The 14235-nt window shown below is 41.5% G+C and overlaps 1 protein-coding gene across 1 annotated transcript in view; it reads right to left on the bottom strand.

Moving 5' to 3' along the window:
• MROH2B (maestro heat like repeat family member 2B) overlaps positions 1-13578 on the bottom strand; it is a gene marked incomplete at both ends in the record, with an annotated part of 48849 nt that extends 35271 nt beyond the window's left edge. Inside the window, 9 exons of the mRNA XM_079798169.1 lie at positions 671-740; positions 1034-1126; positions 1526-1666; positions 4505-4659; positions 7951-8049; positions 8734-8893; positions 10093-10203; positions 11692-11753; positions 13551-13578. Of these exons, the coding sequence (XP_079654295.1) occupies positions 671-740; positions 1034-1126; positions 1526-1666; positions 4505-4659; positions 7951-8049; positions 8734-8893; positions 10093-10203; positions 11692-11753; positions 13551-13578 (919 nt within the window). The remainder of the gene's footprint in view (positions 1-670; positions 741-1033; positions 1127-1525; positions 1667-4504; positions 4660-7950; positions 8050-8733; positions 8894-10092; positions 10204-11691; positions 11754-13550) is intronic.
• Between the last annotated feature and the right edge of the window lie 657 nt (positions 13579-14235).

Raw genomic sequence — 14235 nt, 5'->3', positions numbered from 1 at the left:
TAAACTCTATTATTATGGTCATCATCATTTATTTAGATAAAGCGGGAAAGGGAGAGGGAAAGGGAGAGAGAGAGGGAGAGGGAGAATCATCATTCAGTCAGTTGCTCCCACACATGCCCTGATTGGGGATCGAACCTGAAACCTGGGTATGTACCCTGAAAGGAATCAAACCCATGACCCTTCAGTGCATGGGATGATGCTCCAACCAACTGAACTACCTGGCCAGAGCTTGGCAATGAATTTTTAGATTTGACACCAAAGACAGAGGCAACAAAACAACAAACAAACAGGACTACATTAAGCTAAAAAGCTTCAGCTCAGCATAGGAAACCATCAATAAAATGAAAAGGCCATGTGTGAAATGGGGAAGAAAAACAACAATTGCCAATGATATATTCAATAAGGGATTAAGATCCAAAATATACCTGGGACTTTTCTGGTTTTAGAACTGACCGTTTTATCTCTTGGGAGGATTTGTCACTCTGTATATTATGCTTTTTTGGGGAACAGGTAAGATAGGGAAAGGCCCAGAATACTGTGAGTTGAAGAAACATTTTGTGTGTTGTATGTGTGAAAGTAACTAATGCGATAGTTGGCATACCCTTCATATTCGCCATCATCATCACTTGGAGACATTTTTATTAAAAACCCTCTGGATGCTTGGTCCTACCTAGAATGAGGAAACAGCTTGAAGCTTCCATTTCATTTTCCTTCTCTGGAGGCTCTGGAACTCTGCACACCTGAACAAGGGGGGAGAAGCAGGTGGTAGATGTTAAAAACAGAAAACTGGTGCAAACAAAACAATCCTTCTGGACAGCATGCTCTTCTTTTTTTTTTAAATTTATTTATTGATTACAGTGTTACATATGTGTCCTTATTCCCCCATTACTCCCCCTACCCCCCCTCATGCCCTCACCCCCCTGGTGTCTGTGTCCATTGGTTAGGCTTATATGCACGCATACAAGTCCTTTGGTTGATCTCTCCCCCTTACCCCCATCCTCCCCTACCTTCCCTCTGAGCATGCTCTTCTTACCTGGTGGAGTAGATTGACGAAGATGCTTCTCTTCAAGTCCTTCGGAAGGGCAACCTCATAAAGGGCGGCGGCAGTCAGTATTTGCTTCAGGCTCTAGAATCAAAGGTTGGTTGGAGGCTGCCCATGAAGCAACAAACACAGGATATGCAAGGCAAATCATGTTTTATGAGAACGAACCCATAACTTTCCTGCTGTTACCAGGTTTTTTGTGTGCATGTGTGTGTTTTTTGTGTGTGTGTGTGTTTTTTTTGGTGATTCTGGCCCTTTTACCTTGTTCACTGCTTCATCAGCTTGAAAGAAAAAAATCATAATCCCTTTCTGGAGTTTCCACATCCAGCTATGCCAACTTCTTGCTATCATATTTCTCAAGAGGTATTTAAGTTCAGCTGCCAGAACAGGTATTCAAGTTCCCTGGGGCCTCCTGAGCCTTGTATGCTCTAGGATGGTTGCCAGTGGACTGTCTGAATCAGCTTTTCAGGGTGTGGTTCTTACCTGGGTGACATGGAAATCAATATCTTTGTCACTGTACTGGTTCAGGAGCCAGGGTACCTGGCCCAGGGCATATTCACAGAGGTCTTCCCGATGGAGCAGCAGGCTCACTGAGGGGCCATGGGCCTTAACGATGGACAAAGTCTGCAGAGGCAGCAAAGAAATAGCACTGATAGTTCTTCATTATGCTTTTTGTACATGTCTCAGAACACCAGGAGACTTAGATCTCCTGCCCCGAAACTTCCTCACTGCTTTCAACCAAGACTTATTTCTTAAAAACTTCAAAATATATTTAGGTTAAGAGCATTGTATGAGGCAGTTATATTTGTATTTGTATTTATATCTATACCTGTATCTATATTGATTCTCATTTCAATACCTGACCCCTCTTATTTCTTTAACCTCTCTCTAATAGTCACTTTCTTTCACTATGTTAATAAGTTTAAAATTTCCCTCATATTAAAAAGTTCTTTGATTCCACATTACTTTGACCAACTATCATTCTCATCCAGTTCTTTTTCTTTTCTTACACTTAGAGCAAAGCATTTTGAAGGAGTTTATATTTTCGATTTCCTCTTCCCTCCTCCCATTTATCCCTCATCCACTATAATCTGGTTTCCATTGACATAAAAAATGAACAAATATAAAATATAAATGTAATATGTATTGATTATAAAAGTTCAGAAATTCCCTAGGTTATGATGAAGAAAACATTGTACCCACAATACTCATAGATAATCACAGCTTGGTGTATTTTTAATATGGTCTTTATTTGACCTTTAAAAAATCTTTTTCCTATGGATTCAAATTTTTAAAAAATTGACATTTTTTAAATATATAGTGTTACATTCTGCCTTTTCTACATACCATTATATGATGAACTGTTTTCTATTAGCTATTTTTTTTCTGAATGAAAACCACTTCAAAACTTAATGTCTAATAACAACCACCATTATTTTCACTCAAGACTGTGTCAGCTAAGCTGCTTCTTCCAGCAGATTTCTGTGAAATGAATCCCTTTCAAGAGTTGTTTTTTTTTTTTTTGCTTGGGCACTATGCCAATGGACTCTAGATTTCTCTTTGCTTCAATCCTTCTTTCTCAGATTGTAAGATCTCATTCCACTTGGTTCTCCCACGTCTTCAGCAGCACATTCTCAGTTCTTCATTGTGAGTTCTTCTTCCTTTGCTTTCTCTTAAAAATCTATCTCCCCAACCCCAAACTCTATTTTTTGCACTTTGCCACTCTAGATACTATTTTTAAAAAATTTATTTTTAAATTATAGTTTGAATTCAACACTATTTTGTATCAGTTTCAGGTGTACAGCACAGTGGATAGATATTCATTCTAGGTTCTAAAGTGTTCCCTCTGATAATGCAATATGTACTCTTCTATCCACAACCATTTATTCAATTGTCACGTATATAAAGCTGATATCTAAATCTGTGTATCTAGTTTTTGCTTTTCATCTTAACACCAACCCTGAATATCCCCAAACCTATTAATATCTCCACTTGGATGTCCCATAGGCATTCAAGTCAAAATGTCTAAAATTAAACACATTTTTCTTACTGCCCCAAATGTGTTTGTTATTTTTCTTGTTTTTCTCATCTTGATGAATGGCCCAAGATCATTCAAGTTGGAAATGTAAGAACCATCCCAGATGCCTCCATTTCCCTCATTGTAAACACCTAATTGATGCCAAGTCCTCTAGACCCTATTTTTCAGCATGTGACTCCTTAGATCTGTACTACCGATACTACATGTACCGACCCATTAGCATTCATGGCCTGGAATGTTTCCACAGCCTCCCGATAGTCTTGTCCTATTCCATCCCTATACCCCATCCATATTCAAGGCTCTTCATTATGTGGCTAAGACCTTTCCAGCTTTATTTTTTCCTGCTTCTCTACCCCATTTCCCTTTTTTGCCTTCTCCCACCAGATTCTCTCACGTATGCATGTAATCCCATCCCCGACCTATGCTTCAGTAGGTTTTATTCCCTCTTTAGGGCATGTACCTTCCCTGTGTTAAATAACTTCAGGGGTTAAAAGTTCAATCCTAATGCCATAGCCTTTCCAGTGCTCATCATCGGAGTTAAGCGCTTCTCTCTCTATGCTTCCTTATTACTTTATGAACCTTCTTGTCACTTGCCTAACTCTTCTTACAGGAAGTTAGGAAAGTAGTCATCAAATTTGTATTGAATTTTGTTTTCCAGGGGTCTTAAAGAAAAAACTTCTGTAGGATATTTTTAACAATTCCATGTTTGCTAATGATTTAACTAACCCAGCATGTTAAAAAATAAATGCTTTCATAGCTCAAAGTACAGAAAAGGAACTAAACTCCAGAAGGTAGCTACATGTTAAATCTTTTATAATAGAGCAATAGGAGATTAACTAGCATATAATTTAGCCCACTTTAAAAAAATTATAGCAATTAAGCAAGATAAGAATGGGATTATATATATGCACTGTGTGATCTATTCTCTATAAAGAATTACAGCATTTTGAAGCAGCCAGGCTAATTCTTTAGATGTTATTTCAATGTGATATCCACATACACAGGAAATTTCTGGGGACTATTGGTTTTCCTAACCAGGGACTCAGCCCAAATATGGGTTATGGTATCTAAGACATGAAATAGCTAACATTCTGTATATTCTTTTCATTTTATCTTGTCTTTGGGGAGTCTGGTCTGTTTAATATCTCTGTATCTCCAGCATGCAGAACAGTGTCTGGTGTGTCCTTCAGACTAAATATATATTAGTTGAAAGTCAGAATGAATAAATATGGATTTGAAATAGGAAAAACAAAAGGTTTTATAAGCTGATAATGGGGCGATTAATCAAGATAAGAAAATCAAGTGAATAACAAACACATTTGGGGCACACAACCCATAGCTTAAAAAAAAATTGAGATGAGCAATCATGTGAAAAGAGGAAGTTCAATCAGCATGGAGGAGAGCCAATCTGGGGCTCCACTCACTTGCATGGGCGAGGTCATGGGCACCCACTTCTCCATGATAAACCGGAACAGCATGAAGATCTTGTCAGATAGTCGGTTGGCGTCCAGTCTAGGATAGGGGAAATCTCTCCAGTGGTTGACGTATTTGTAAATGGCTTTGCTGAACTTCTCAAGGGCTGCATTTTAAAAATAACCACAGACTGAGAAAAATATAACAGTGGGAAGGACCACAAAATAATTGGAGAAGAGAGTACTGGTGATTAGAAAATATGGTGTAATAGTTTCTATAAAATCTTATGACTATACCAAATAAACATATAAAAAGTGTCCAGCCACACTGGTGAAATGTGAGTTAAAACCATAATGAGATACTATTATATACCACACAGAATGGCTAAAATCTAAGACAATATCCAGTGTTGACAAGACTAAGGTACCACTGGTATTTTCACATACTGCTGTTGGGAGTATGAACTGATACAAATACTTTGAAAAACTATTTGACACTATCTACCAAGGTTGACTATGTGATCTTGGTGACCCAGAAATTCTACTCCTAGGTATGTAATAATTAGATATGCATACATATGGGCACTAGAAACTTGTACAAGAATGTTCATATGAGGGTGTTTTTTTTATGTGTTTTCTTTTTTTTGGAGGGGGTGGTCAGAGCCTCAAACAGAAAACAGTCCAAATATCTGCCAACAGATAAAATGGAAAATTAAATTGTAGTATAGATATGTAATTGTATATAGAGATAAAAATAGACTACAGCTACACAAAATGACATGTATGAATCTCACAAATGGTCAAAAATAATTTATGATATTAGAAGTCAAGATTATGAAAGAATGGAGAGGGAGATGATTGGGAAAAAAGACAAAGAGGACATCTGGGTGTTAGTAATGTCCTACTTCTTGACTTGAGTGGTGGTCAAATGGATAAGGTCATTTTGTTACATACAGCTCATCGACTTCTGATTTGTATGCCTTCCTATGTGTCTGTTTTACCTGAATAAAATTTTAAAAAGACCTTGGGCCTACAAAAATGTCCATTTGGGCCACTAACCCATATGAATTTGTATCAAGTGCATGAAATAATATTATTTTTTCCTTCAGCCCTCATTCTACCCCTTTCATTGATGATAAAGAAAATTCATAGTTTACTCTCTCAAGGGTGTTTCCTAGGCAAAGAAAACTATAGTAAAGATGCCAAGTATCTTAGCTTTACAGCTGGCCACTTACTGGCTCATTCATTCCCTCTGAACTCTTTCTTATAATCTCCTACTACCCTTTATCATAATCTTTTGTGCATGCAGGTGTTTGTGCTTGTGTGTGTGTGTGTCTCACACTGGCCTATAAGTAACATGAAAGAATGCCTGATGTTCTGTCTGTGGATGGTATTAGACACAATGGATACAGGGTCTACTTATTTGCTGATTGACTGAGTGAATAGATGGGTGGATGGATGGCTGTTGAACTTTATACCTTTTCTTTAGTGGCAGTCAGGCAGAAGTTGCTCTAGGACCAAAGAGCACTAAATGACTCGATAACACAAAGACAGAGAATTCCCTTATTCATTGTCATTATGATTTCTGATTTTAGTTTCTCTTACTTTCTTGGTTGCTAATTTTGCAAGTAGAGGTGCCAAAGTTTATTTGCAGAACACAGTATTAGCTGTCATAATAGGTAGGAATAACAAAAAGTATTGAGAAGTGTGCTAATCTAGTACAGTTGTTCAAGTCCTTGAGTCAGGCTGTTATAATTCAAATCATGGCTCTGCCACATACTAACTGTGCGACCTCAGGCAAGCTGTCTACCCTCTTAAAACTGTAATTTTCTCATCTTCAAAATGGAGGAAAATATTATCTACTTAATGGGATTACTGTGAAGGTTAAATGAAATACCCAAGGCAGTGCCCAGGCACATAGTCAATTTTCAGTATATGTCAGATATAAATATTACCTTCTCCCACACCTGAGACCTATATGTTCATGTTGACCAATGTCACCCCAATTAATTTAATAAATAAATATTAAAATAAATAAAAATAATGACAAAAATTATCTTCATTGAAGACAGAACAAGAGGAAAAAGGCAAAATAGAGTAAAATAGTCTTGCCTGATAGGTAAAGAAGACATTCCTGACAGTATTGGCTTTTAAATAATACAACATAATAATATTAGGGATGTTAAGGGTGGAAGGAATCTTAGCACTCACTTTATTTGATGTTTTTTGGGGTGAAACTGAGATTGAGTGAAGGGCAGAGGCTCCTGATGGCTCTGTGGCAGATGAGAGTTAAGAGTCTAGGCCTCTAGAGCCATCCAGAAAACCTCTCACTGTGCTGTAAGTGCTTTCCCCTAGGAATTCTGGGGCATATTGTTCTCTGTAGACCCTTGATTACTGTAGGTGTATTTCAACTTGAAAGTGGGGTGGGGGGGATTTATGACCATAATTTGTCTACCTATTTTCCTTGATTTTGTGATTGCTTGTATTTGATTAGATTATTTATTTATCATTATTATGATACTAGAGGCCCAGTGCATGAAAATTCATGCACTAGAGGGGGGTCCCTCAGCCGGCCTGCCCCCTCTCACAGTCCAGGAGCCCTCAGGGGTAGGAGGCGACCTGGCGATCAGGGGAAGGCGACACCCCATCACACCTCTGCTGCTGCCACTGCCGGCAGCGCAAGCCTCGGCCAGCCCTGGTTACCTGAGCCTCGGGCAGCCCTGGGCAGCTGGGCAGCTGCCATCTGAGGCTTGCCTGTGCCTTGGACGTCTGCTGGGCAGCTGTCATCCAAAGCTTGCCTGCGCCTCGGGCCAGCCCTGGGTGGCTGGGGGGTACTCCAGAGGCAGGTGTGTGGAGCAGCTGGGGCTGCCTGGCCTTGCCATGAGCCTGCCACCCAGCAGGGCTGAGGGGACTGGGTGCTGCCATCTTGTGGCTGTGGGCGTCGCCATCTTTGAGGGCATGGCAGTCAATTAGAATATTCCTTCCTTATTGGCTATGGGCACTGCCATCTTTGCGATGGTGTGAGGGTCAATTAGCATATTCCCTCTTTATTAGATAGGATTGCATTACAAAGACATGCTAAAATTCAGCCAACTGTTAAGAGAAGGTAAGCCCTCATCCTTGTAGAGAAATTGTGATCCAATTAAAGAGACTAGTAGAAATGGAGACCATACAGCCCAGTGGAAAGAGTATAGATTGGGTGGTTACATAGACATGGGCTTGAATGCCACCTCTGCATCTCATCAACTGGGTCACCACCTTGGGATAATTGCCTAACTTCCATGGCTCTCAGATTCTTGTCTGTAAAATGGTCTAATAAGCAATTATTTTGCAGAACTGTCATGAGGATTGAGAGAGAGAACTCTCTGTCGAGGGCCTCCCTATGGTAGACACTCGATAAATGGTAGATGTTGGAGAGGACCAGACCAGTCTTAAAGCGGAAAGCACAGGGTACTCACCGGTGCAGAACGCTCCCTTCATGCTTTCCTCCTCAGCCAGCCTGAGCATGGTTTGCATGGTGAGCAGGGTCATCATCATGAAGGGAATGCTCTGGGACGCTGCCGTGGGGCAAGAGGAGAAAGGCATTATCTTCTCACACTGGGGAGTCCCTCCACTCCTCCCTCCTCATATCAACACCATCCACAACAAGCATTTCCAGGCTGCCACAGGCAGGTGGAGGAGGCTGTAGGAGGATGTTCTCCATCCCGCCCCACCACCATCCAGGTCGTAGTTAGAGGATTAAGGAATGGTTGGCTTAGCATAAGGTACTAGCTATCTGGCCACCTATGTTTAGTAGCAATTACTTATTTGGATAATGATTTCATTAATGTTCATCCCTTCCATCCGAACTGGCCTCTATCCCCAGGGCCTAGCACAGATAATAGGTGCTCAATAAATATCTCTTAAATAAAGTGGTGTAGAAACCCATACTGCCTATAAGTGTTCATTGGTTTGCAGAATACGTCATGTGGAAAATGTGCTTCTGCAAACACAACCCTGGATGAAGGTGAGGGTGGGTGATAATCCAGCCACATTCAGAGCAGCATGGACCGACCAATGGCAGTCAGCAGGCCCATCGCTGCCTGTAACGTACACAGCTGCCCAAATCCCTCTGTCAATAATGTTTGGCTCAGCACAAGGTAGAGATGTGCTCCCTTCTGCTGTTTGCTCCCACTGGGGTTTTCAACAGTTAGTCAGGGGGGCTTTTTCCCAGAAAAATGAGGAGACTATTCCCTCCTTACCATAGCTGGTTGCCAGTTCGGCCAGAGCAAGCACAACGAATTCATTTGGCAGCTCCAGAATCCGGAAGTTACTTTGTATTTCATACATTACAGAGTTGAAATCATGGGCAGCAAGAGACACCAAAACCTCGCCAGCTAGCATTCTGATTTCTCTGGGGACCTGAGGAAGAAAAGGAAAGCAACAACAATGAGTAGAGGAAGAGCAGAGTGAATCTGCAGAGGGGAAATAGAATACATAATATTTGTAAGTGCCCCTGGCTTTGGGATAGAGGGAGAAGAGGTTGTTTATAAACCCAGGGTGAAAGCCACAGGGTAGGTGCCAGTAGCTGGGAAAGAGGAGGTGATTTTAGTTCACTTTCAAACTAGGTTTTAACAGGAATCTTGTAAACTTGAGGTCAATACATATTTTCTTGCTGGTGGATCAAGCACCATAAACATAGGACTTACGTTGTATGTCCAAGTGATATGAATTATTGTGGTTGAATTACTGTGATGGAAAGGCCACGAGGAGAGGACACTGGGACTAAGAGTCCAGAGCTTTGTGTTTTAGTACTGTCCTGATCTAATAATATCTTTGATATTGGAGATATTTGGAGGGACTTCTGCTTTTGACAATGGTGAACTAGGCCATTTTTTCCCTTTTTATTGAATTTATTGGGGTGACACTGGTTAACAAAATTATACCGATTTCAGGTGCATAATTCTACAGTACATCATCTGTACACCGTATTGTGTGTTTACTGATCAAGCCAAGTCTCCTTTCATTGCCATTTATCATCTCTATATGACCTAGGTAAATTTTATCACCCCTACTACTGAGAAGTTGCCTTAAAAAAATCTCAAGCTCTGAAATTAATCATAGATTGTTATTTCCCTTGGCAGGTAAACAAGTAAAAATCCTTTCTGGAAGAAAATACCATTATTCTATGACTCAACATAATTTCTGCAAATAATTTTCAGATTCAATGCTTATGTACGTAGATAAGTAGGCACACAAAGAAATAAAAATTTATACGGGAGCCCAAAGACACTGGATTCTAGTCATTTGTTCTATCAATACATAGTTTGTCACTTTGGAAAAAACACCTCTCTAAACATCAACTACCTCATATAAAAGTGGGTTGGGTAATATTACCTCTAAAGTCTTTCTTAGCTTTGCCTCACTTTCCTCATCTGTGAAAGGGCAAATAACAGACACTGTTACTGTAGACAGGTTACCATGAAGAACAAATAAAAGGGATTTGCAGTCCTGGCAGTGATGTACGAAAAGCTTATGGATGTCTACATGGGTGCAGCGAGGCCACTTAAGAGACCTGTTGCTGGCGGCGACACGGACTCATCATCAACAATCAAACTTACGTTGTTGTCTCTCATGTCCTTAGAAGCATAATAAATCAACTTTTGGACAATGGCATTATCCAAGATGTCAGTATTCTGAATGACGGAAGTGAGATGACTATAAATGTCTTCCTGTGAACGTACAAGGGATACACAGAAATTTGAGTTGCAGAACTAAAGGAATCTCATGAAATGCAAATTACACTATGCAATGCATCACTACTGCACCAGAGATGTTATGTATCTTCATTGGGGCTTCCTGAACATGATACCCATCTTCAGGAATCAAAGGCTTCTAGGTAGACCCAAGTTCATTCTAAAAACTGTTTTAATTAACATGACTACATTTCTATGGCAAAATCTAACTGAAGGCAGGGGTCGGCTGCCTGACAACCAAAGTCTCTTGGAAATCTTCCCTGTAGGGCACTCAGGGGAATGGAAATGCCCATCAACCTCGTTGTTGCTCTTATTACCAGGGAGTGACTAGTATTAAGGAACAAATGTGATTCCCAAAGAGGCCACTAGGCTACAAAACTTGTTCCTAAGGGAGATTTCTAGGCCCTTGCTTCACTCATGTCTTTGCTAGGCCCTTGCTTCACTCATGTCTTTGCTAGGCCCTTGCTTCATTCATGTCTTTGCTAGGCCCTTGCTTCACGCATGTCTCTGTGGGGAGAAAGTTGTGATTTTCTTTTTAAATAGAGCTACAGACTCTGGGAATTGTATGGCTTGACCAGATGCAGCGTGTGAAGGCTCTTCCACACCCCCTGGCTGGCCCCAGGGCCTCTGGAAGATGGAAGCCTGGTGTTCTGAAATCTTCCACAGCCTCAAGCATGTACCTGGAGGTACTGCCCCCACATTTACACGTGAAGGACCCCTCTTTGCATACAGACTCTAACACATTGTCAGGGCTCAGAACCACTGGATTAAGAGGTGAAGAACTGGGCATTGCCCTTCCCAGGGAGGCTGCATTGAATAATCACTAGGGGCATTACTTTGGAGTCAGACAGGCTTGTGTTTGGATGTCGTCCTTCTGTTCTCAGGCAACTCATGTAACTTCTCTGTGCTTCCCTTTTCTCAGTTGTCAAATGAAAATCACAATAAAGACCTTATAAAGCTGTGAAGAGGGAATATAATATGATGCACTATTGTTTGGAAAGCAAACAATACGTGTTCAACAAAGAGCAGCTACGGTTATTTTATAAAAGGTTAATGAAGCCAGAATAGCCTTCAGAGGAAAGAACCTCTAATTGTGAATTAGCGTTACAGATGATTAGGGGAGGTGTTTTGGGATTTTCAGAGGCGCCTCAAATCCTACAGCTGTAATCCACACGGCTGTGAGTACAACATCCCCCTCTTTCCACATCTTCCTGCAAAAGGATACAAAGGGGCATTCTTTGGCAAACTTCTAGAACTGGATACTCTGATTCCTTAAATGCCAAATAGAATTGGTTAGACATTGTAATAACTGTCATTGTAAGTGTATTTTCTGAAAAATTGATTACCACATAAGAAGCCCGAGAGAAAAGGGGAGGTCTAGGCAAAGAAGGGCATATATGAAATGTTGCAAAAACCAGGCTACAAAAAGTCAATGGGAAAGAGATTTTTCTCTCTTCTCCTTACCTTGCTGATATTATCATCCTTGCTCAGCATGCCGATAGTGAGATTAATATATCCAAAAGTCTCTACAATGCATGGAGAAAGAATTAAGTGTGTGCTAACATGCCCTCCTGCTAATTACAATCAATAGTCCCCAAAAGATTCCACTTTCTCACTTTCTCTCTTCTCTCTCTTCCTCTGTCTTTCTCTCCCCACCCCCTCTCTCGCTCTCCTCCTCTTCTCCTTAACTGTCAGCTCTTGGTTGGCAGAAACTATGTCTTATTATCCATATTTCTTGTACTTGACAAACTTGAAACTAGCTGATGCTAAGTATTTCCCCTCTAAAACCTAAATTAAATGTGGAGGGAAAGATCAAAGACGCTAAGTTCCTATGTATCCCTCCAGTCCTATAGGCATCACCTGTATCCCCTCTCGCAAGGCTCAGCTCTTGGAGTGCATAAGCTGAATCCCTTACAGCTGATGTGAGCATGAGAAGGCAATGCCGTGATGCAGTTCTCTTCCCTCAGCCCATCTTCTCTCTCCCTTTCCACACCCTCTCCCCTCTGGGCCCTATTAGGTCTGCTTATGGTCCCATGCTCATGGAACCTCACTCTTTTCTGATAATAATCTAAAAGTTTTTGACTTGCACTCTCCAGCAATATTTGTATTTGAAGAAAGCTCTCTGGAAAACTAAAACAAAACAAAACAAACATGAGTCAAAGAAAACAAACTATTTTAGGCCACAGCACAAGTTGGTAGAAGAGATGCTTTTGGAGGTGGTGAGTCCCCACAAGCCTCCAACTCCGACGACAGAGCCCCTCAGCACAGTCTCTTTTGGCAACGCAGAAAGGCAGCCATACTTGAAAATTGGGGAAAATACTTCCACAGGATTCTTCCAGTATTTAAAATCCAATGGGGTGGAGCAAAATAAAAAGGCGGGGGGTGGGGAGGCGGTGTTCAGGGAAAGTAACCTCGCAGGGTCACCTGATCATACAATTTTAAACGGGCAGGTCACATCTCAAGCCTATAACATTTTAGTAAAAGGTTTTTTTTTTCTTTAGTAAAAGGTCTTTGCTTTAAGCAAGCCCTGTTCATTGTTTCTGTGCATCCAGGTTAACACACCTTTGAAATATGACATAACCACCCTCAGCATGGAACAGACTGTCGAATCTCAGAGGGAAGGTGGGGGTGGGTGGAAGATGATCAACTGCAGAACCTGTGTGCACATATGCATACCCCGTGGACACAGGCAATAGGGTGGTGAAGGCCTAGGGTGGAGGCTGGGGGTGAGCTTAGAAGGGTTCAATGGGGTGAGAGGGGGACATTTGTAATACTTTCAACAATAAAGATTTTTTTTAATAGGCATAACCACCCTCAAGAGAGCACACAATCTTTATCCTGCAATCCAACCCCGCCTTGCTTCCTCCCACCTCCAAGTAATCTTATGTTTCCTCCTTAATCTCAAAAGCAGAAAAGCCGCTGTAAAACTTATTCCGCTGAGCATTTGAGAGCTTGCTCCCAGCATATGGCATCAGTTTGTCTCAAGTGAACTTTTATAAAATTTAGGTACATGTTTGGATGTTTCTTACAGCGACAAAAAGCAATTGTCTTTCTTTGTATTGTAGCCACTTTCTCCTCAGGTAGACCATGCATTTTCAAAGAAGATAAGCCACAGTCATCGCTCAGGCTCCGGGCCTATCATTGGTGGTTTACAATGAATGCAGTTTTATTATTTTGGAATTAAGGGAGAGTAGAGAGAAGCAATCTTACTTCAGCATAGTCTTTCAGAAAATCTCTAATGTATATAACCTCCCACCATGACACATTCCACCCCCAGCCCCACTTATGCACATGGTCACACAGACACAACACCCCTAACTTACCTACAGTTTCCTCCGGGCCCTGAGACATATTGCCGCTATTTCAGGCTAAGAGATAGCACCTAAGTATCAGAAACAGTGAGGCTAAAAGGTCCAAGAAGCAGATCGGCAGGTTTCTCATATAAGGTTCACATCGGGTTCCCTAAATGCAAGTCCCTCCTTGACTTGACTGGCAAACTGATCTGGAAGCTTCCAGTGATGGGCTGCTGTGGAGGAGGATGCTGTGTTCTACCACCATGACATTTTCTTGCTTCTGATCTCCTGCTGACCAACAAGATGGCAGCATCTCCCCGAATGGTGAGCCTTTGGTGGAGACCAGTGTCTGAGAAGGAAGAAATTAGAAGCTGGAACTCAAACCATGTTTGTAGACCAAAGGAGCTCCTCTCCCTAAGCTTGGGTCCATGGGTCACAAATTCGGGAACGGTTCTCAGTGGTCACTTTACAGGCCTGGTGTTGGTAAAGCCTGTGTGGTGATCATGGTGATGGTTCTACTTGGTGAGTCACTCACACCTACTGGGCATGCTCAGTGGACTGGAATCCCTGCCAGGGGCAGTTGAGTGGAATGTCCAACTGACAGCAGCGAGCAAAGCCTTCTCTGCCTCCTTCCTCCTCTTCCCGCCCCGTCCCCTTCATGGACTTGACCTCATTCCAGGCTCAGGCTTTCTTCTTGACCTCCATTCTCCCTTCT

This window comes from Cnephaeus nilssonii (assembly GCF_951640355.1).
Source record: "Cnephaeus nilssonii genome assembly, chromosome: 2".
Taxonomy (NCBI): domain Eukaryota; kingdom Metazoa; phylum Chordata; class Mammalia; order Chiroptera; family Vespertilionidae; genus Cnephaeus; species Cnephaeus nilssonii.
The sequence above is the reverse complement of the archived record's forward strand: the minus strand, read 5'-3'. Positions and strand labels throughout refer to the sequence as shown.